This window comes from Lynx canadensis, chromosome B2 (assembly GCF_007474595.2).
Source record: "Lynx canadensis isolate LIC74 chromosome B2, mLynCan4.pri.v2, whole genome shotgun sequence".
Classification (NCBI taxonomy): domain Eukaryota; kingdom Metazoa; phylum Chordata; class Mammalia; order Carnivora; family Felidae; genus Lynx; species Lynx canadensis.
In genome coordinates this window covers 132828087-132851944 of record NC_044307.1, presented here as the reverse complement: position 1 = coordinate 132851944, position 23858 = coordinate 132828087, and the positions used below count along the sequence as shown (strand labels likewise).

At 40.7% G+C, this 23858-nt stretch overlaps 1 protein-coding gene across 1 annotated transcript; it reads right to left on the bottom strand.

The window, feature by feature from the left end:
• Positions 1 to 17: 17 nt before the first annotated feature.
• Positions 18 to 20174, bottom strand: RAB32 (RAB32, member RAS oncogene family). The gene is made up of 3 exons (XM_030316534.1): positions 19910 to 20174; positions 5513 to 5790; positions 18 to 1157 (listed from the first exon to the last, which is right to left on the bottom strand). The coding sequence occupies exons 1-3, from the start codon at positions 20157 to 20159 to the stop codon at positions 1008 to 1010; spliced, it is 678 nt and encodes a 225-aa protein (XP_030172394.1). The 5' UTR covers positions 20160 to 20174; the 3' UTR covers positions 18 to 1007.
• Between the last annotated feature and the right edge of the window lie 3684 nt (positions 20175 to 23858).

Sequence of the window (23858 nt, the reverse complement as noted above, 5' to 3'; positions counted from 1 at the left end):
AAAGAAAACAAAAGAGGTTTCAGTCATAATATTTATTCTTTTCCTTAACTGGGTTAAATGGTAATACAAATATTACGAGGCTGTCCTAAGTTTCTCATGTGTTTTACTTTAAATGTCCAAAACTTTACATACAAACTACGCATGACCTAGTTTCCTTCACAATTCATACTTAGAGAATCTCAGATTTAATTGTATATGCTTTCAAGTAGCTTCTCTGTTACCGTTACTAATACAGATTTGAAAAGACTAGCTCCAGTTAGAGAGAACTCCAACAGTAATAGCAGCCAGGCTCTCAGGTACAAAAATAAACACACAGGAGGAAGAGGAAAGCAGGAATGTTCATTTATATTGTTTCCAACTGGCAGCAACCAGAAGCCAGGACACCAGTGCACCTGCATTGTTAGCAAGGGCACACCACGCTGGCCAGGACTAATGACATAACGTGTGATGATAACAATTTTATAGAAGTATCAAAGTTTTAAGTAGGAAAAGAACTGCAAAACAGCCTTCTGTGACTAACAGAGATGACAGCCTCCCTGGAGAGAACGTAATGTGGAGATAAAAACACAGGCCCATAAAATTACTGGAAGACCTCAGGTCAGGTTTCATGACCATCCCAGTGCTTCCACTAAAAGGCACAACTTGAAAATCTTACCAAATCCTGAGGACCATCATTTTTAAAAAATGTTAAAGAGGACGTAAACATTATCCTGAATTCACGGTGACCACCCTAGAGGCCTAAGTGTGCCTGCGTTAAAGTGTGGGGTCGCGGGCAGAACCACTTTACCACACGCCCCGTGTCGGCGTAGGCTCCCTGGGGGTGCCACCACGGCCATTCTGTACAAGGAGAAAGATCTACACAACCTGAAGAAAAACTGGAGCATTCGTCTGAAGTGCAGCCCTGTGAAGACTCACAGAGCAGCACAGCCGCCCCCTTATCCATTCTCGGGCTTGGATCCAGCCCGGTCAGGCTGCACTCTGCACACAGGCCAGAAGCAGAAGCCATGTCAGCAACATTGGGACTTGCCCTCTGCTCTCAAGGTCTCCTGATCCAGTTTAATTTTGTCCTCGTTGTTTTCTTCACCAGGAAAGCTTTGGTGGTTTGCGAGAATATTCTCCACTAGGAACCGGGCGGCTTCATCTATGTTTATATTATCCTGTAATGCAGAAATGACGAACACGATGAATTCTTCAGATTAATGCTTGGAAGTAAGCATTAAGAGTATTAACGGGGGGCGCCTGGGTGGCGCAGTCGGTTAAGCGTCCGACTTCAGCCAGGTCACGATCTCGCGGTCCGGGAGTTCGAGCCCCGCGTCGGGCTCTGGGCTGATGGCTCAGAGTCTGGAGCCTGTTTCCGATTCTGTGTCTCCCTCTCTCTCTGCCCCTCCCCCGTTCATGCTCTGTCTCTCTGTCCCAAAAATAAATAAACGTTGAAAAAAAAAATTTAAAAAAAAAAAAAAAAAAAAAGAGTATTAACGGGACTGGCCGAGTTTGTCAGAGGGGACATTATAACACACGAGCTACCGTCTTCTTCTCCCATACTAAAGGGTTAAACCCTAAGAGTTTAATGCCATTGAGTATAATGTGGCTAGGGAACTCTTTTCTTTTCACAAATCATCGCCCTTTCTGATGCTCCTGTTTCAAACTTCTTGCCGCTGAGATTCAATGAACTATCTCAATGGTTGAAAAGGAATCTTCATTCTCACAGTGGGTTCCCACTCACATAAATGAAGGCACTAAGATGAAAACCTTCTGCCCTAGAACATCTAAGTCAATTGTTCAGGACACATTATAAAGAAGAATGTCAACGGGCTCATACCACATTAAAATAAACGCATTATGTCGTCCCCCATCTCTGAGTGCAGATTATTACTTTTAATTGTCATGTGTAAATTAACCTGAAACAATGTGGTGGGTGCAACGGCCATTAAAAATATTCTAATGAATCACAAGCTATCACAACATTTGTGCGACAGATTTATTAGCTGTCACTCACTACACGAGTAACAACACAGAGCAAAATCTGGGCTTATTTTATTTAAGTACTTAACTTCATTTTTAAATAATTTCAGGTTTACAAAACCATTGCAAAAATAGTAAAAATTCCTACATACCCTTCACTCATCTTCCTAAAATATTAACAGCTTGGAAATCCAGATTTTCAGATAAAACCAGGAAATTAGATAATAGTGTGGGCATTAATTATGAGCCTTATTCAAATTTTACCATCATCCCAATGTCCTGTTTGCCATCCAGGTGACCAGCTGTATTTCGTGCTCATGTCTCCTTGGTCTCCTTTAACCTGGGACAGTTTTTCAGTCACCTTCCCTTCCACGACTTTGACACTCTTGTAGAGTACTGGCCAGAAAATATCCCTTAGTCTGGGCTTGTTTGGTGTTTCGTATCATTAAACTCAAGTTATGCATTATTGGCAGAAGAAGGGATGTGTCCTTCTCAGTGTACAAGGAGGAACTTGCTTAGAGTCACGTCTGCCAGGCTTCTCCACTGAACAATTACTATTTATCCTTTGCCCTTAGTAAGTTCCAATATATAAATCACCTGGGTTTTTTTTTTTTTTTTTACCAGTTTTACCCATTAACTTTACCATTAATTAATTTCTCCCTGAAACATTTACTACCATGGTGATTAAAGGTGACTTTCTATTTCCATCATTCCTTCTACATATATTAGTTAGAATTCTACCGTCAGGAAAAGTTTTCTCTTCTCCCTTGCTTATTAATTGGTTTATTCATGTCATGGATTATTATTTCATTCCACAGATTAGATCCATTACAATAGTTATTTACTTCATTCCTCAAACTGTGTTACATTTTTGGAGCTTCTGTAAGTACGGTTCTGTTTCTTTTTGACACATCTCCATCATTTTGTGCTCCCTTAGTTTCTGGCACCGCAAAATATCTCTGGCGCATCTTTATTTGTCCCACTAGTCCTGGAATCAATCATTTCTCCACAAAACCCCTGTTCTTTTTACAGGAGAACAGTATTTAAAAAACAAATTCTGGGGACCAGTAAGCTCACTGGATCTGTGGTATCATTGCTCCTAAGCCCTCTGAGCAGAGAGAGGTAATAAACATATATATATATATGTATATATATATATACATATATATATATATATGCATCCACAGACATCTATTTCTACATTTATCTCTCTGTTTATGCAAATGTGTATATATACAAACACATATATACACAAACATATATATATATTTATATGTACATATGAAACATTAAGTTCATACTGATCTCTCCAATTTCAGTCTAACAACATGAGGTTCATTCCAGCTTTCTTCCTTATTTGCTATAATTTTCTCAGACAGTGAGAAACCTGTAAGACCTGTGCTATTTATTCAGGTATCTTTTCCAGCATCAACACAAGTTTTCTTTAATTAAAGTACTGATCTCCGAATGTCTAAATGTCACTCGGTCCCCACCCTTCCCATTATCCCAAAGAACTACAACGCTCTCTAACTGCATTTAGCAGCAATTGACTAGGAACAGAAATTCCCATATTGTAATTAGTCACACATTTTCATACTACAAATCCATTGTTTGTCATAAAGGTGAAAAGATGAAGTTCACAAATTCAAAACTGTCTTTTGGCTGTGTTCCCATTAAAATTCAGATCACTGGGATTCAAGCAGGAATCAGATGTGAAGTTAGCGCAGGCCGGCTCAGAAATACAGACGTTAGTGACATGTGGGCAGTACTTTTAAGGCTTGCCTAAAATTTTTAACCTAAATTTTATGCTACTGTTATTCTCTTGGGCCATTCCTGGTTTACTACTAAGGAAATTCTGCAGAAGGTGTTGCTAATATATTTGTAGGAAAGCACAGAACATATCTGACACTTCTACTGCTAACCAGTGTGTCCCTTCTCACCTCCACATGTAACGCTGTCTATAAATTTAACAAAGCTGATGACTTGCACAGTCTCAAGCTGCAGGCCACATGACACTATCATTTGTGAATCTCCCATCTAGACTCTGGGGACAAATTTGGATTTATTACCTGAGTGATTAATTCACATAAAACTTAGAGAAGAAATTTTATCTGTAATACGTGCCATCTCTTCCAACATATCTCATGCTCTAATAAACATTACACATACCACTAATTATTTCCCAACAAAGCTGGGAAATAAAGCAAATTACCCGACGGACACGCCACAGGAAGGGGGACGGGTTCCAGGACAAGGGCCTCCAGGAGCAGCCTCCCCCTTCTGCCATTTCTTCCGTCCTGCCTGGCTAAGTGCTCTTGCCGCACCCACCCCTGCACTGCAGCTTTCTGCTGCTGCTACTTTTTACTCATGAAACGAAATTTTAAGATTCTGGAATGTCTTTCTTTCAACAGATAGCCTTTAGCTTAAGAGTAAAAACCTCTGCCTCCAGCGGACACTAGTTCTGCCGATGACCCCAACATCACTCAATAGCTTTCCTTTCATTATTCTGATTGTCGGTGGCACCCAAAGGTCTTCTGCGATGAGGGTGGGTTTCTGGTAAAGCTAAAAGTAACCTAGTGGTAAGCAGGTACTCAGACCAGTAGATAAATCCGGTCACATTTGTTACCTAAGAGGAAAAATTCTTTTAAAAACAAAAAACAAAAAAACGTCTGCAAGAAATCCACAGAAGGCATTCCAAATGCTGGGACTGTGTTAAGATACGCCAGTCTTCTGGTTTCGGATTTTGTTTGTCATTGAGAATTTCTCAAACATTTCACCATTCTTATCTAAGTCCAATTGTTATTTGACCTCTAATGTGAAATTCCCAATGTGCATAAACAAGTTCTCTCCCCACCGATACTTTGTGCCTGTGAATTTCACCTTCGGTCTCTTGTGTATCTAGACTGGTACGATTTTTAACAGCTGACTTAAGTGTTTTTGTTTTTCTTCAAAAAATATTTATCCCATAATCGGTGAAAGAAAGAATTCTCACTCCACTATTCATGAAGAAGCATGTCACAAATGTTGACACTTGCCTCTTGTTCAAATTCTTTCATACACAATTAATCTGAAACTCTTCAAACATCACCTGAATACATTGTCGCTCTGACAGTTTCTGGTCCATTTTTGTTAGTACTGCACGTGACCCACATATTCGCCAGGGTCATCTCTGTCCCTATGTTTTGTCAAGCCTTCAGTAAAAATTAAAAAATCCTTGTGCTTGACAAGATCCCTAAATCCCCCATAAACTCCAGTTGCAGAAGTGCTCCATTTAAAGGCTCAAACTCAGAGAATGTCATTGTTCTTTATTCTAAGTAACAGCTAATTTTTACTCTGATGGAAAACCTGCCCTTCTAGTCACCTCCCCACTAGCCAATTTTGAAAGCATTTCTGCTGCCCACTGAAGGAAACTATTACATATCCATGCTATGTTTTGCTTTTTATTAGGCTCCCAAAACCCACTCACATAAACCTGTCTAAATGTTTTATAGCTATAGCTCAGATTTAGGACTTAAGAGCAGAGCAGATACAAACACGAAGCAGACCTCACCTTTGCCGAGGTTTCAAACCATCCAGTGAAACCATGTTCTTTGCAGAACTGGTCCAACTGGGAAGGATTCTGGCCACCATCCTTTTTCTGGTCACATTTATTAGCTAAGAGGACAGCAGGAATAGGGCTGCCATTTGGAAGATGGACTTTACTATCCAGATCACTTTTCCATTTTAAGACGGCCTCAAACGTGGAACCTCTCGATATATCAAAGACTACAAAAGCACCAACAGCTTCTTTGTAGTATACTCGGGTCATGTTGCCAAACCGCTCCTGCCCTAGAAGTAAATATAAAAAGAGATTAAGAACTCATAATTCAGACTGAGTCTATATTTAGATATAAGGCCTCTGACTCTAGAACAGTGCTGTAAACACGGGTTTCCCATTCCATAGCAAAGAAACTGGTGGGATGCACAGAACCATGTGGCCGATCGTGTGGTCTCAGTACGGAACTAACTAGCGTTGTGTTCTGTGAATGTACAACATATGCTCCATAAACATCCAGATGACGGTGCTTGAATCTACAGAGCCCAGCATTTCCCCCTGCATTTCCCCAGTCTAAGAGAAAGGTACTAAAGGGAAAAAGAAAGCCAGGAGCAGAGGGGAGAAGAGACAGAACAGAAGAAAATGAAGCTTGCACGAAGAAGATAAGTATGGTGGGTAAAACGCAGTCGAAAAAACTAAGACTGGATAAGAGATAAAGGAGTTCATCTTTCGTCCCTGTCTCTATCTAGGCTGTACCCGCTTTGGACGCTGCTTGCAAGATTGCTGTCTTCTAAGAAGGCAGACGCGTGCAAACCTACTAGCAAAAAGTGGCACAATTATCTGTGTGATTGAAAGAAGGACCAACTGCAGAGTTCTTCAAATATCATACTTTTAAAATAACTTACCGTGTTCAATAGTTTGGGGAAAATTCTACTGCTTCGCATACCACATGGACTTTGCAAAGCGTTCTCTTTCCGTCTGGTATCACACTGTTCTTTGACATAGGAAGGACCCTTATATTCATCTGACAGATGAAAAACCACGCAAAGAGCTGCTTGGCCAGGATTACAGTGGCACTGACTAACTAAGACAGCACTAGAACCCAGGTCTTCTGAGTCCCATGCACCCCTGTTGCCAGCCATTCTGAACTATCTTACAGTTACCCTGACTTCTAAGACATTTACCTTCCGTCTGTCGAGTTACTGACTAGAGTACTAAGGAAATATGACTGGCAATCAATGTAAATCGAAGATGTGAAACTCTGATCAATGATAAAAACAAAGCTGACAGGACACTTTCCTGTTAAAACATATGATGAAAAAACACTCTATCTACATCTCATTGATAGTAACAAATGCAAAGCTGCCCACAAAAAATATTTTCTTTCTCCTCCAAATTCTACTAGAGCATCATACAATGTTAGATATTGCTTAATGAAATAATGGGAAAAGAACACAATAGGCAAGCTTAAATGGATAAACCTGAAGTTCATTTGTGGTTTGTCGTAACTCCTCATATGGGCTTACCTGAAGTTGTACTATGACAGTTCAGATGTCTGAACTTTATTATAACAGTCACATATGAAACCCCACTATCATATTTATATTTTACTGGTAATGTAAATCTGCCCAGCCAACTATATAGTTACTGGATCACAATGCTGACAATTATAAGAAATTAACATTGTACCTTTTCCTTAAACTTATACTTCATAACTACACACAGCATGTTCACAGAGGATATACCAACTGATCAAAGTCAATATCACTAATCTGCAAAAAGACTATGTAGATGCATTAAAGTGGTTCTGAGTTCAATTTTAACTAGAGAACACATACTACCAATTTTTGTTTTTATAAAATTTAATTATTAAATATAAAATGACTATGACAAAAAAGGAAATTAGCCTCATTAAGATAGTCCAGATTACATGATTATTTCATATTAGAAGAAAGTACTCTTTAGAACTATCCCTTCAATTTAGAAAAGAGGATAGGGTGCCAAACTAGTAAAAGTATAGAAATCCAGAAGTAATAAAGAACGATTAAGCTTTAGTGAGTGTTGCTTTGTTTACTGAATCATCTATAAATCCCTAAAAAGATTTCTTTCAACCAATCATACTAAGTCATATACAAATTTGTATTCACATAAACTTTATGATAAAATATAAGAAAATCAGAAATGTATATGACAAGGAATTTTCGAGATGGACCTGTGGATTAGAAATATCAGGTTACTGGCGCACCTGGGTGACTCAGTCGGTTAAGCATCTGACTTGGCTCAGGTCATGATCTCACGGTTCATGAGTTCGAGCCCCGCATCGGGCTCTGTGCTGACAGCTCAGAGCCTGGATGAAGCCTGCTTTGGATTCTGTGTCTCCCTCTCTGCTCCTCCCCCACTCACATTCTGTCTCTCAAAAATAAATAAACATTAAAAAAAAAATCTTTAAAAGAAAAAAAAGAAATAATCAGGTTACGTTCCCTAGGTTCCAAGGTTAGTATTCAAAACTCTCTGATAGTCTCAGAGTGTGCTTTCTAAAAACCACACTATATGGCAATTCAAAATAGTGTCAATTATGCTATTAAGCAAATGAAAAGGAAAAGTACAAACTGGGAGAAAAAAATGCAAACCCTCTATCTGGTAAAGGACTTATACCCTCCAAACTCCAGAGTAAGAAGATAAAAAATCTAATTAATAAAGTAAGCAAAAGACTGGAACAGATGCTTTATCAAAGAATGCATACAATGACAAGCAAAGGAAAAGATGCCTAGCATCATTAATTACTGGAGAAATGCAAATTTAAATCACAACTAGGGTGCCTGGGTGGCTCAGTCGGTTGAGCATCTGACTCTTGATTTCAGCTCAGGGTTGTGGGATTGAGCCCCATACCAGGTTCGGTGCTAAACATATAGTCTGCTTAAGATTTTCTCTGTCTCTCTCTCCCTGCCCCTCGTCTCTGCTCATGCTCTCTCTAAAAAATTAAAAAGAAAAATAAATTTTTAAATCATAACCAGCTTCCCCTTCATGCCTATGAGAATGGCTAAAATAAAAAGTCTGGTTTTACCAAGTATTGGTGAAGAAATGGAGCAATCAGAACTCTTACATACTACTGGTAAGAATAAGAATCTAGAATAGTACATCCATTTGGGAAACGATTTGACAGTTTCTTCAAAATTTAAACATATACCTACTATACAACCAACACATTCCACTCCTAGGTATTTGCTCAAACAAAATGGAAGCACATGTCTACACAAAGTCATGTTCATGAATGCTCATAGGTGCTTTATTTTTAATAGTCGAAAATGGTAATCAATAAAATATGGTATATTCATACAATGGAATATAACAACAGAAAGGAAAGGAGTAGATTATGGATGAAAATAACAAAATAGATGAATCTCAAAATAATTAAGCTAAGTGAAAGAAACTAGACCAGAGAGGGAATAGGTAATACTATATGAATGCATTTATATCAAATCCTTAAAAATAAAAACTATAGTGACTTAATAAGAGGAAGCCCATCAGTGATTATCTTGGGCAAGGCAGCGAGACAGGTTCGGAAATAATTTTGCAATCTTGATCATAGTGATGTTTCACTACTGTTTACATGTCAAACATCAAATTGTACTGTTTGTTGTATTGTCGATTATGTATCAATAAAGCTATAAAAAAATAATACCTACAGATGGTCACTGGGAAGGTTTAATGCAGAATGTCTGCCTGAGAGTCTTTTAGGGCAGAGTACAACAAACTATAATTCATGGTCAAACCTCGCTAAATAAAGTTTTACTGGAATACTTTCACCTTCATCTGTTTATGGGTTTCTTCATCGGTTTTCATTCTACAATGGCAGAGTTGAGTAGTCGCAACAAAGAGTAAATGGCCCGTAAAACCTAAAGTATTTGCTACTTCTATTCTAGAGGGTTAGGGGATAGTCTATACCTTGAACTGACACTGGTATATAAAAATTCATGAAGGACTTAAGATCTGTGTATGTAAATTATACTTTAAGTTCAAAAAAGTAAAATGTCAGGCTCATGGTAAGCACTGTGTAAATGTTAGCTAGTATTAAGTGCTCAATAAATGTATTACATGATGAAAGCCTAAGTATCCTTTTTAAAATGGTACAATTAAACATAGCAAAACCTTAAACTATTAGCTAGTTGTATGCTGTAAACTGTAGTGGTGAAAACAGTTGGCAGAGGAAAATGAACTTGAGGAAAGTACAAATGTACTAGAGAATCAAAATACCAAGCACCCAGGGACGCTTCAGTCAGTTAAGTAAACATCCAACTTTGGCTCAGGTCGTGATCTCACAGTTTGTAGGTTCAAGCTCCACACTGGGGTCTGTGCTGACAGCTCAGAGTCTGGAGCCTGCTTTGGATTCTGTGTTTCCCTCTCTCTCTGCTCCTCTCCTGCTCATGCTCTGTCCCTCAAAAAATGAATAAACATTAAAAAAAAATTTAAATACCAAGCACCCAAAGGTCAAGCAATCCTAGGCAAGTAACTCTGTTGGCCTCAGTAAGTCATGTGTCTTTAGAGGATTTTAGGGATCTTCTAAGCCCTCCCAGCTCTTCCTTCTGATGTTTTAGGTTTGTGTGTGATAACTTTAATGTTATAATGATTTGCTAAAGATTCTTCAATCACTGAATCCAGACAGCAATGGGGATCAAATATAAATAATCCAGCATGAAAAGGCCAAGCCATGCATTTAGGGAAATTGCTTACTTTCCAACAGAGTAGTGAAATATACTTCCTATTTTACTGAGTTCATTATCTTTTTAATTCTGAAGTAATTCTGAAAAATTCTGAAGTAATCCATTAGTGCTTCAGAGATATTCTTGAACTGGTCAAAAAACCTAAAAAGCACAAATTTCTAAAATATGTAACATTTAATTAGAAAATAGGGGCGCCTGGGTGGCTCAGTTAAGTGTCTGACTCGGTTTTCGCTCAGGTCATGATCTCACAGTTCGTGAGTTCTAATCCCACATTGAGTCCTACACTGGGCTCCACGCTGGCAGTATGGAGCCTGCTTGGGTTCTCTCTTTCTCCTTCTCTCTCTCTCAAAATAGATGAACTTAAAAAAAAAAAATCTTTAATTAGAGAATAAAGAGACAATGAATTAATTTAAAATAATAATCTTAACATGAAATTGAGAGCTGTTCTCCCAAAAAACCTAACAAGGCAAAACCTAGATTTAACTATTTTGGTTTCAAAGGTTTAAATACATGGATATATCAAGTTCTTCCAGTCGTTAAACCGGAAAATAACATAAAGTTTGCCACTGGAGTAAGAGCTGCATCCTATAACTTCGTTATTATTTCTCCTTGGGTAATTTTATCTATTCTCTTGTTATTGTCTAAAAGAAAGAACCACAGTGGAAAACAAAACTAATGTTCATGAATATTCCATTCTCCTCCATTTCTAAGTGTGTGAAGGATCACACTCTTCTGCCCCCACTGAGTCAGGAGTGGCTACGAACTCGTCTTGGCCAATGAAAGGTGAACAGAAGTGTCACTTTTAAGCAGAATCACTTGGCTGACAGTGTCCCTGTCCTGCTGCAGCAGGCTCGAACCCTAATTTTGAGAGGAGAGTATCATGAGATAGTAGAGCCACCATTAGTCTGAGTCTTCAGGTAGTTTCAATGAAAAATGCCTTCACATCTCTACCACTGCCCCAACCTCTGCCCTCACCGTGGGCATGAAGAAAGAGTGAGGAATAATTATTTTAAGCCATTGATGTTTTTAATGTGGTTGGAACTCCAACATAACCTAATCTATCCTGACTAATACAGCCCCCAAATCGTGTCTAGATTTGATCTCCACTAAAAAACGTGCATTAAGTTCCTTGCATGTATCAGGCACTGTGCTAGATACTGGTGAACAGCATGGAACAATCAATATGATTTCCTCTCCTGAGGAGCTCACAATCTATTTGAGGAAATAGACAAACTGCACCACAGGGTGTTAGGTGTCATCAGAGATATGAAAAGTATATCATGGTATCAAACAAAGGGATGCTCTTCATTGAGGTACGTAAGCTAATCTTAGTAGTTCTGAAAGACACATTATCAAGAAATGCCATTCAAATGCTTACCTGTCATGAAAATCAGTTGTCTTTATTCCTTTGTCTCTATACTGTAGATGCGGCAATGCCCAAAACCCACCAGCAGTCACCCTAGTCAGAGCCAGGCTCACCATCAAGGGACTAAACAGATTCAGGTATTTAATCTCTAGATACAGTCTCCAGCAGTGCTGAGTCTTTCTCATGGGAATGATGCATTCTAGTACTTACCTTTCACAACACTTCAGGAGTTAGCCCTTTCTAAGTTTAAAAAGGGGGTAAGGACCAAACCTACCAACAGGGCAGACTTTCACATTTACATTAGAATTGCACTGGAATTCTGTAGAATCCTGGACTTTTTTTTTTTTTTTTCCTTAATTTTAGACAAGAAATATAAAGAACGCGCCCTGGGAAGTAGTCAATCAACCATTCTAAGTTCAGTCCAAGCAAATTTTATTGTTCTCGATCCTACTTTCCACAAATGCATAAATAAAATGCAGGAAATTCCCACTATGCTGAGTGCCCCTGGGTTGTATCATAGGACAGGAGAGGATGGGGTAGAGAAGTCTGCAGTTATTAAATACAAAGACAGATGTATGAGTTTTGTTTCATGGGGTGTGTGTGTGTGTGTGTGTGTGTGTGTGTAGAGTTAAAGGTTATGGCAATATAAAAATTCAGCACGACCTGGGAGATCTTCCTGTCACGAGATCTGTAGAAGTAGCTCAAAGAGTGTGATGGGGAATCAGCAACACCATCTTCCTTAACGGGTGTTGTAGTCATTTCTTAATGGGGGGGGGGGGGGGGGAAGGACCACTTTCATGCCTTCCTGACCAACACTTAAATGGACAACATTGTAACTGGCAGATGCCACCTCACATCACCTAATCCAACCTCTCCTATTTTACAGATGAGAAAATAAAATCCCGGGGAGACAGAATTACTCAAATTGCCCAGGTTGATTTGTTATCTGATGTGCTGTCCAATCTGTTAGCCAAATACTTTCTGGAGGACACATTGTTCCACATGTCCCATACTTCTGAATAGACCCAAGGCAGTGCCATCAGCCTACAGTGACTTTCTTTAAGGATAGCAGAGCCCTATTACACAAGGTAATCCCTTTCTCATAGTCTCTTAGGGCTTTACCACCGCAGCTACGAGAAATGCCCCACTGCTGAGTGCTTTAGTGACCCCAATACTAGTGGCAGCCTCTTTTATCCATATTGCTGTAGGCATATTTCCAGAATATTCCAAATGACTCTAAATGCTTTCTTTTAAAAAAGTGTGTTTATCTTGGCAATGAGAATGAAGAAAATGAACACAGTGCTAGTCATCTAGGGTGAAGCCCTAGATTTCCCAGCTGCCCTTGCAGCAAGACATGCGTATTTGACTAGAGCGCAAAGACGAAGAATATGACGGTATGACGAAGGAATGGTTGTGTGATGCAGTGTCAGCTTTGGCCCATGGAGACTTTAAGGTTCTGCTCAGCAGCTGTGGACTGCCCAACCATGGACTTACCAGGTGAGAGAATTAACCTCTTTGTTAAAATCACGATGCATAGTGGTGTCAGAGGAAGGCAGATCTATCGAAACAGTTGATCCTAACGAATCTGCATTTTAAGCACCGCAGGTGAGCCTGATGGAGGAGTCTCCATATAATCACACTAAAATAGAACAATGTATTCAGCTTAATTTCAAAAAGCAACAAAAAAAGTCACTACAGAGGATGCTTAAGGAAAATATCTGGACAGAAGTGAATGGAAAGAAGGCAGAAGAGGAGAATGTAAGGCCGTGTGTCAGCTAGAAAGACCAACCAAGATCCATAAACTAACCCCTACTGTCCATTTATTTTTATGTGGTTCATCTTTCTCAAAACAAGACTGAAGAAATTACATGTTTCTAGCTTCCTTGATTGCAAAAAGTGAGAAAAGCACTTTTGAAAATACAACTGAGTAGAATTCTAAAGCATTTTTACCTCATCTTGCAGAAATCTGCAACCCCTATCATTTATGTCTGTACTGTTCTCACCATCCAGATCTCTGCAACCAAAACACAACCTAAACTTGTTCACTTAGCCTACCCTCTCCTTTTTTTTTATTTTTGAGAGACAGAGAGACAGTGAGAGAGAGAGAGAGAGAGAGAGAGAGAGAGAGAATCCCAAGCAAGCGCCATGCTCAGCACAGAGCCTGACATGGGACTCAATCCCAGGACCATGAGATCATGACCTGAGCCAAAATCAAGAGTCGGATGCTCAACCAACTAAGCCATGCAGGTGCCCCAGCCCACTCTCTACTTCTTAAGTGTTGATTAAGTGTGAAATCATCACTAGTTTCAGGATATGCTGTTCTTGAACTACAAATCTGAGGCCTTCAAAGTTTTCTTCTTTGGAAGAGCACTTTATCTCTCAGTCTTTTCTAACAAATGCCTAGAAGTATGTATTCATGATGGTTTTTTTTTCTATATTATAATTCTTTGATGTCTTGGGGCCTTGTGGACCAGCAGAGAGCCTGCCTCTCCCAGGGTTAGCTAGTTCTGAGAGACTGCAAACAACCTGCTGAAAGCACATCTTGGATAGGGAAACAAACCAATTCGGAATTCTCACCATCCCTTTTTGCAGGCATTTTTAAGGCTCCTGCAGTCTAAGTCACTATCTTCCTGCCCTAAATCACCCATGGCCAGGTACTAAACAAATAGGGACCAGCCCCATAGCCCAACGCCCACTGAAATAGGTCAAACTAACCAATCCTAAACTTGCTCTGCTTGCCTGTACTGCCTTGGCCATTCCTTCTTGCAAAAACCACAATAAAGGCTCTAGCCCATGCTTATCCCTTGCTCCTTCTGCCTCTTGACCAACCCTGGGGTTCCCCATGTGGTCCTGCATGGGGTGGATGCTCCCTCCTCTTGGGATCTATGAGTAACAAACCATCTTTTCAATGGTGATCATCTTCTGGTGTATTGGCCTAACCATACCTGATAAAAACAAAAATCTTGGGTACACTTTAAAATAGAATATGAACGAATCACTGAAATTTCCATATCAGAAGCTTAAGAAAATCAGAAGGTCAAGAAAACAAATTCATAATGGATAAAATTTCTCCTATGATATATCTGAAAGTAATACTGCCTCTCAAAAATAACGCATGGCTTGTAGGTTTGATCAGTGAGATCACAGAGTAGACCATGCAATCATCTATAATTATTACCTTGCTTTTCCAGGTGTGCTCTACAAGCGTATATCAATAAAACAGCTTTGTTATCTTCAGAAAGTCCAGTGTGGAAAGTCTTTCAAAATGCCCTCCAAAAATGATGGAGCCGACCAAAGAGTATCTACATTGGAAGTTCAGTGTTTTATAATTAAGAAGAGTATAATAACTGGAAATTCTGGACTGATAATATAAAGAGATGATAATTATTGCAAAGGGGTTTAACATATGAATCATGTGCACTACTATACAGATGACCAGAACATTTGCTAATTTAGACAAGAGTCTGCTAGACTCTCAGATGACATTCTTTGGAGTGTTTTGACACCAGTGAACCAAAAATTCACTGAACAATTAAAAGCTTATTTTCATATTTCAGCATCAGAAGACATGTCTTTGTATAGTGCCATCGATTATTTGTGTTTCCTTGGTCAAGTTATTATACTTCTCTGTATTTAGACTATGGGATCTCTAAAAGCCTATATAGTTCAACTCAAATAGTAGAATGATTAGGAAAATGGGGGAAAAGTCAAACTTTAGTACTTTTATCAATGTCCCACTCCCTCTACTACTAACCTGGGCACTTTTCAGTTTATGTGGGCCAATTGAGGCAACTGAAAATGGTAACATATTAAAAAAAAAAAAAGGCAATAGGCATATGTTAATATGTTGTTACACTGACCATTCTGCCTGGGCAATTGGGGATACAAAATCCAGACTGGAGCACCCAAAGTGTCTCAGGATTCACAAACTGAGGAAAATTTAAAGACGTAAAATGGGGGCACCTAGGTGGCTCAGTGGGTTGAGTGTCCGACTCTTGATTTCAGCTCAGGTCATGACAATCCCAGGGTCATGGGATAGAGCCCCATATCGGGGCTCCGTGCAGCCGGGAGCCTGCTTGGGATTCTCTCTCCTCCCCTCCCTCTCTTTCTCTCTCTTAAAATAAATAAATTTTTTAAAAAGAGATGTAAAATGGAACAGTAGGTTTTGTTTGTAATTCAACACAGCATTTTAGTCTGTATAAGGCTAAGGACAGGAAGACTGTACGGAAGTCAGATATAAGGAAGATTTTAAAAATCCCTTTAAGTGAGTTATCAAGTAATTGGAAAGTCATTGTAAATTCAGTGTTGAAGAGGGAGACTACAAATAACTATAGACTAATTCCTCAGAGCACTTCTTCTGCATATTTAGAAAAAAACTGAATTTTAATAATTTTTGACTAATAGATACTTTGAAGGTCAAGAAAGCGCTGGAGATAATATTTAAGATTCTTGCTCATGAGGGTTAAAGGAGAGTTATGAAAGACAAGAAGAGGCCACGAGGTACAGTGATCAGTGACTGCCACTGTGGAAAATGGGATAAGAAAAGCAGGATCAACATTCTAATTTAGGCTGGGGATCAAAAAAAAAATAAAAAGTGAATCTAAGTATAGTTTATATAATTGATAATGTCTTCCAACCATGCATTTTATACTTTGGTAAATACTATTTACATGAACTTCAGAGTAGAATGTTCCTGATTGGTTCGTTGGTCCAAAGTTTTTTTTACAGAAGATTTTTACTCAGATTTTTATACAGAAATACTAATCCTAAAAAGTGAAGCGTGGCAGAAGAGACCAGGCCCCCAGAAAATGCCACTTTGGCATAAGGATTAATTTGAACTAAAGGGACTTTAAAAAGAGCAGGTGCCCGAAAGGTACTCTAATCTCTCTTTTTTCTTCCTGAAAGCAGACGAGAAAACCCCCATAGGAGAGATGTCCTCTCTCTACCAGGAGGAAAGAAACATTCCTATCACCACGGACAGGAATTGAAGCTGGGAGAATTCTCTATAAACAGACCATACAAAATAACTCTTATTTTCCTTTAGCCTCCCCATATATTTTAGTTATTTTCCCACAATTCCCTCCCTTTGTCCAACCTGCTATAAAAGCACTTAGGTTTTGTCACTTCTTTGGGTGTTCATTTTCTTATGAGGACTCCTGTGTCAGGTAAAACTTAGGTGACATAAATTTCTGCTGTTAATCTGTCTCGGATTGATTTCTTTTTTTTTTTTTTTTTTTTCTTTTTTTAATTTTCAGGCTCTGCTGAAAACTCTAAGAAGGCAGAGATAAAGTTTTGCCTCCCCTACAAAAGCAATCACTTCAGTGAATACGGGAAGACTAAATTATATTAGTCCTAAATGGACAAACTTGTTTTTACTTTCTTTTTTTTTAAATGTTTATTTAGTTATTTTGAGGGGGAGCAAGGGGAGGGGCAGGGAGAGGGAGAGAGAGAATCCCAAGCAGGCTCCACAGAGCCCCAGGTAGGGCCTGAACTCACAAACCATGAGATCATGACCTGAACGAAACCAAGAGTTTGATGCTTAACTGACTGAGCCACCCAAGCGCCCCAAGAGACCACTATTTAAAACATTGCTGTCCTACAATAAATGGGTTCACTTATGTAACAACAACAAAAAGAAGATCAGAGACATCTCTTGCTACCTCTTAATTTAGTAGTATTTATTAAACTTTTTGAAAAGCTTACTTAAGACTTCAGTGTCTTAGTATATATTTCAGTCCTGTGTTAAGAGCCATCTTCAAACAGGTATGGGGTAAGAGACGGTTGCCCAACACAAAAATTATATTGAGGTGCATCGGTATTTTGTAGCTACATTCATTTGATGCAATAAGAAAGCATTTGGAAGGCCTATACCCAAGAATCACTGTAGTTCCTAATCTGAAGAGTTTAGCTTAAACTGCCCGGCCACATTTATGGAAAACATTTGGCCAACTCCTCCCTGTTACCCCTGCCAAAGTTTCCAAGTATAGAGACCCAACAAAATTCCTTGACCATCTTTCTCATCTCTAACACAACAGTAAAAAACTAGTCACAGGGCCACACCTTAAGTTAGTCATATCAACTGGCCAGCCCTACCTACTGTTTTGCAATCAAGGAGTATTTCTAAACTTTCACAATTAAAGATCATTCAATGTTGTAACTACATAAGGCAAATATGTTTAGCCATGGGGAACTTTTTGGAGTGGCCTTCAGTTTGCTTCATTACATCATGACCACTTAACTCAAATGGTATGAGCTAGGATTCACTAAGAGGTCAAATATTCAAAGCAAACATAGTTAATGATGTAGCTCCCTAAGCCCCAAGTGAAAGCCAAATTATTTCTGTGTTAACTTCCTTATATATTAAGACTCCATCTCTGGAAATCTTATTTATAAGGTGAGACTAGTAATTTTCAACTACCTCATTAATTTACCCCTAATCTTTTTAACAGCTCGTGTGTACTTGCTGAATGGTACTGAACATCCAGGAATCCCTTTTAGAGATCTTAAAACTCTGCTTTCTGTCCCGGCAAAGCTCAACCTTTGCATTTAGGGAAAAGTGCAAGCACATTCCATCTAGGCCAATGTGTACCAGAGTCTGACAAGACTGATTATGTCTCTTTCCTGGCTGCATAGGTCTGTTACAGCTGGACAAAAAAATAAGAGGTGATACCCAGGGAGAAAATTACTCATGACTTTGCTCTCCCAAGCCTCCAAATACCAGCATTTTTGCTGGAAGCTTAAAAACACAAACGTGCCAATAAAATCTTTTATTTACCTGCAGTGAAATCCAATCAAAATAGCTAAATATGATATTATTTAACAAGAAGAATAAGGCAAAGTCAACAACCCTCCTAGGTGAGGGGTGTAAAATCTTCACGGAAATCTGTAGCGACAATGAAGATTCCTGCAGAATGACTATCACATGGTAAGGCAACCTTTAGAATTTATGACTTTGTCAAGAAGCAATACTACTATTCATAAGTGTCTGTGAAACAGCAGGAAGTATTTCAAAAGAAGCCTGACTTCAAAAGATGACTTTTCAAACGAACTTTTGGTTTTCTGTAACCAAAAGGGAAAAAAGAAAAAAAAAAAAAAAGCTGAGCCCAGGGCAGATTATCCTCCTTTCTGTGAGGGACTGACATACATAAATTTATTTGCATATCTGAGGCAGAAAAGTCTGTTCTTGAATAAGTGAGTATTTAGGTTAATATACACAGGTTAATTCTTCAATACTTTTTCATATGTAATAAGCTGTTGGTGAAAAAAACACTGCCTAGCAGACAGACCTGTGTCCCCCCCACTCATTTGCCAGCTGGGTGACCATACCTTCTACAGTTGACGCATCTGTAGCGTGAAGGATGGTCTCTCGCTCTGAACATTCTCCCATCCAGATTCTCTACTGCAGACTGAGCTTCTTACCAGCAATGATTGAAGAGGGTAACTTTTGCTATCACTTCCATATTTAAACTTTCCAAAAGTCACCATCTTTTTAAATGCCCACACTCCACCCACCCCACCAGACAGAGCTCAAACTTTCATAAATTAGAGCGAGGAGAATATGCACCCCCTTCAAAGAGGGGCATTATGCTCCCAAATTGTCAACTGAAAGCAAATGCCAGGGAAACAATCTATTGTGGTGTGGAGTGGGGCAGGGCCAGGAGTGGGGTTAGGCCTTGGCTTAAGGAGGGAGGCAGGATTCAAGAGTAGCTTTCCCAAATCTTCCCCGGGGTGCAGGGGTTGTTAAGGACTCACCTAGGAGATCACCCTACCTGAAGAATAGAATTTCACTCAGAAAGAAGGGTCTCAGATCCAAGGTGGGTGATGAAAAACATTCTGAAAAGGCACCTGGTTGCTAGCCTTGGTTGTGTCACTATCTAGGAGGGTCACTTGGGGGCAATCATTCAGCTTCTGTGCTCCTCTGTGAAATGTTAAAGCTGGTTGAGAGGAGCTGGCCCCTGCCCCACCCCCCCCTTCCTCGTGTATTATAACTTGTCATCATTCAGAGTTAAAACTCCAGGAAAAGCCCCCATGGCTGTTTCACCTCTGGTCAGGGAGGGAGGGAAAGACAGAGAGCACGTTGGAGTGAAGAGGGCCACCTTTCCATCTCTTAAAAATGAGATGCTTTCTGCAGACTTAGTAGAGGCATCTAACCAGGGTTATTTATTTACGCATTTCTCGATCTTGTCCTGCTTTTAAACCCTTCAACTACTACTGCCCCTTACCGTTGTCGTGATCCCAACTGGGGTCCACCCAGCCACGTCCCTTTCCGTGTGGCTACCTGAGTTAGCCGCCGGCTCTCGACGGAGGCCGCAGCCCGCCACTTACCGGCGATGTCCCATAGCTGCAGGCGCACCAGCGTCCGGCTGTCCCAGTTGAGGACCTTGAGGGCGAAATCCACCCCGATGGTGGCCCGGTAGTGCTGGGAGAAGAGCTGGTGGACGTAGCGTTTGATGATGCTAGTCTTCCCCACGCCGAGCTCGCCGATGACCAGCACCTTGAAGAGGTGCTCGCGGGTCTCGGGCGCGGCGGCCGCCGCCGTCCCCAGGACCGGGTCCCCGGCTGCCCCGCCAGCCATGAGCGCCCCCGGCCCCGCTCCAGCTGCCCGGCTGCCCCCCGCGAGCTCGGGCTCCGCGCCGGGGTCGCCGCCCTGCCGCGTCTTCCCCGCGCGCCCGCGGAGCCCCCGTCGGCCGTCGCAACGTCCCGAAGCCCGCCGCCCTGCGCCCGCGCCACCGCCCGACGGGTCACAGGACCCGGAACCTGCCGCGGCGGCAGCCGAGCGGGGCGGGGAAAGGGCCGGGGACTGGCCGGCGGGGGAGGACCCGGAGGGGAGGCTGCTTCCCTCCGCCGCCTGCGCTCTGGGCGGGCGGCCGGGCGGGAGCCGGGAACTTCCTTTCCCGGGGCGTCCCCTCCTCGCAGGGGCGCGCGGAGCCCGGCCGCCCCCTGCTGGCCCTGGGCGGTTCGAGGTGGGCCTGAAAAAGTGCGGAGGCCACGGAGCCGGCTCGCGAACGCCGGGGTCGGGGCGCGCAGGCGCGGGGGTAGTGGTCCGGGGGCGCGGCTCTGGCCGGGGGTTAAACCTCCTTCCAGCCTCTGCCCCGAGAGGGTTTAACACCTGGAGTTCCCGCCTGCGATTTCTCTCTTGCGGCCCCTTGGGAAAGGGAATGGCAGATTGACTCTGAACTTGGCAAAGGACTTATAACGCTTTAGTATTTAAATGAAGGAGTGGGTCTGAAGAAGAAGACCGAGGATCTGTAAAACAATCCTATTTAAGCCTTCAGCTACCAGAGGCTGTGACATAAACCCCAGGAATCGATTGAGAAGTAATAGGTAGTTTTGAGAGCTTTTATTTAAAGAACAAAGATAGGAAGCTTTGCCTTGCTGTGTTTATAAAAGCGAGGGAAACCCCCCACCCGTAATATTTAGAAACACCTGGAGCCGACAATGCTCTGGCAGCGTCCTTAAATAAACTAAAGAAGCTGTTCACTCTGCTATAATCTGACAATCTTTGAAAAATGTTTTTCAGAGGTGGAGGCGTCTTAAAATTTAGACATCAAGGTGGGAGTAAAACCTTTACTAAAATAGCTATTGAAAAAAGCATAGATATGTCTTTAAACAAGTTTTATGGCCTGCCAGCATATGGCTTGTATGTTCACCCAACTAGAGAGTCCTTTCAATATGTCTCCAGCTTGAGGAAAGAGGAAATCCTCTATTTATTGCCATAAGTGCAGCATATTGTTCCATACATACATATCACCATAGATTTTTACAGGTTCCTCCTTCTCTAACTCTCTTAGGTTCCCACTGACATTAGAAATAGAATTGTGGTGCTAAAACTCATAGGCGGCAAATGGCTTAAAGTTAAAAATGGTCACAGCTAAAAGCAGGAAAATGGCTCGAATCCAGTGCTTCTCAAACTTGAGTGTTAAGAGTTTGTTAAGACAAATGACTATGCCTACCCCCAGAGGGGTTCTGGTCCCCCAGAACTGGGGTGCAGTCAGCTAATTTGCATTCGAACAAGTTCCCGGGTGATGCTGACGCCTTAAGTGTAGGAGCACAGTGGTTTAGATCGGTGCATGCCTCTCAAACTTAAAAGTGCATATGAATCATCTAGGATCTTACGAAAGCAGATTCTGATTGAGTACATGTGGGGTGGGGGCCGAGATTCAGAATTTCAAGTAAGTTCCCAGGTGATGTGAATGGTTTGAGTGGACCACATTTTGGTTAGCAGGATTTAGATGAGAATTTAGTCGTTAGCACACTTGCTCTGCATTCCTGAAGTTATAAACTACATGTAATCCCCGACATTTGTATGTTGAAATCCTAACCCCCAAAATAATGGTGTTAGGAGGTGGACCGAAGGTGATTTGGTCATGCAGGTAGAGCTCTCATGAATGAGATCAGTGCCCTTATGAAAGGGGCTTCAGAAAGCTCTCTCCCCTTCCACCCAGTGAGGACACAGAAAGAAAACACAGGCCTGTAACCCAGGAAGTGGATTTCACCGGAAACTGAATCTGCTGACACCTTGAACTTGGACTTCTCAGATTCCAGAACTGTGAGAAATGTTTGTTGTTTAAGCCACTCACTCTAGGTTAATGTTGTAGTAATTATGATAGTAATTTGTTGTATCGGCCCAGACTAAGACATCTAGGGAGCTGGCTCGTGAGCTTACTCAGACATTCTGGCTTAATCTTTCAGAAGGAGAGCCCAGGAAGCTATATTTAAAAACAAACAAACAAAAAAAATGAGATGACCGTGGCATGCTCTTGACTTGCAGAACTACTGACTTAAAAATAATACAAGGTAATGTAAATAAGTGCCGAATAACATCCGCTCATGCAACCCCAAACTGGAAAAGGCTGAGAGTTGGGTTGGGCAAATGGAGAAGTCTTCAGAATCCCGGGCTGGTATTTCAGTGTGGAAGCAAGTGTTTTTCATCTATCAAATGAAAAGAAAATAATACAAGTAATCTGAGACTTGTGACTGAATAAATGACTCTTTAACATTTCCATTTGCTACACAGAGGAATGGCCTGCTTGGAAAATCCCCCAGTGATGCTCTCACACATTCATCGTACCTTTCATCCTTACTACGCTCTTTATCTGGAATATGTTCCAAACCATTACCTCATCCAAGACTCTCCCAGGTAAACTCCTCCTCATCATTCAAATGCTGGATCAGCGGATTACCTGCTCTTTTCACTCCAGATTTCCCTGGCAGATTTACACATTCGTTTATTTAGAAAAGCTTTTTATATAGAAAGCTTTTGATCGTGCCAAGAAATGTTCTAGATACTCCAAGTACAACAGTGAGTAGAATGGACAAGATTCTTACTCTCAAGGACTTTATATTGTAGTGGAAGCTAGGTAGAATATTAAAAAGCAATCAAATGAGATAATTTCAGATAGATGCAGATTTTACAAAGAAAACTAGAGAAAAATGCCATGTAGTGAGTGATCATTGAATGAAGAATAAAAGCTACACTAATCAGCAGGACTGTTCTAAAGGAAATATTGAAAGTAGATATCAAGTGTCATTTGTTTCCCCCACACAAATAACCAACTGATGCAGAAATATTCACCTCCTTGGTCTTAATTCAAGTGCTCCTATGAGAATGGGTCTGTTCTGGGTTCCCGGGTGGCTCAGTGGGTTAAGCATCTGACTCTTGGTTTGGGTTCAGCTCATGATCTCACAGTTCGTGAGTTCTAGCCCCACGTGTGGCTCTGTGCTGACAGCACGGAGCCTGCTTGGGATCCTCTCTCTCCCTCTCACTCTCTGCCCTTCCTCTGCCCTGTCTCTCTCAAAATAAATAAATAAACATTAAAAAGAAAAGAAAGAAAAGGTCTGTTTTCACTCTCTCCTTCCATCAGTCTATGTGTCTATACTTGGACCCATTCTTACGTGTGTTAACTATTATAGCTTTATTATAAATCTTTTCAGGCAAGTCAAATCCTCTCATTTTGTAATTCTTTTTCAAGTTTGCTATAGCCATTCTTGTTCCTTTACATTTCCAGATAAATCTTAGCATTGACATCTCAGTTTTCACAAACACACCTGCTGAGACTTTTATTGGAATTACATTGAATTCATAGATTAATTTGAGAAGAATTGAAAATACTCAGTCTTCAAAAATATTGATGTGGTATATCTAGCATTAATGTATGTCTTAATATCTTACAATAATATGTCAAGTTCTTGAATTGTTTATAGTTGGTTTATAACAATGAAAATAAAACATTTGTGGAGAATGAATTTACTTCAATGACTATGATAATTCTAA

Coding starts and splice junctions, on each gene's coding strand:
- RAB32 (XM_030316534.1), bottom strand. CDS start 20,159: ATGGCTGGCGGGGCAGCCGGGGACCCGGTCCTGGGGACGGCGGCGGCC. Junction 5,791..19,909: donor GCAGCTATGGGACATCGCCG/GTAAGTGGCGGG, acceptor ATTTACTTCTAG/GGCAGGAGCGGTTTGGCAAC. Junction 1,158..5,512: donor GGTTTGAAACCTCGGCAAAG/GTGAGGTCTGCT, acceptor TCTGCATTACAG/GATAATATAAACATAGATGA.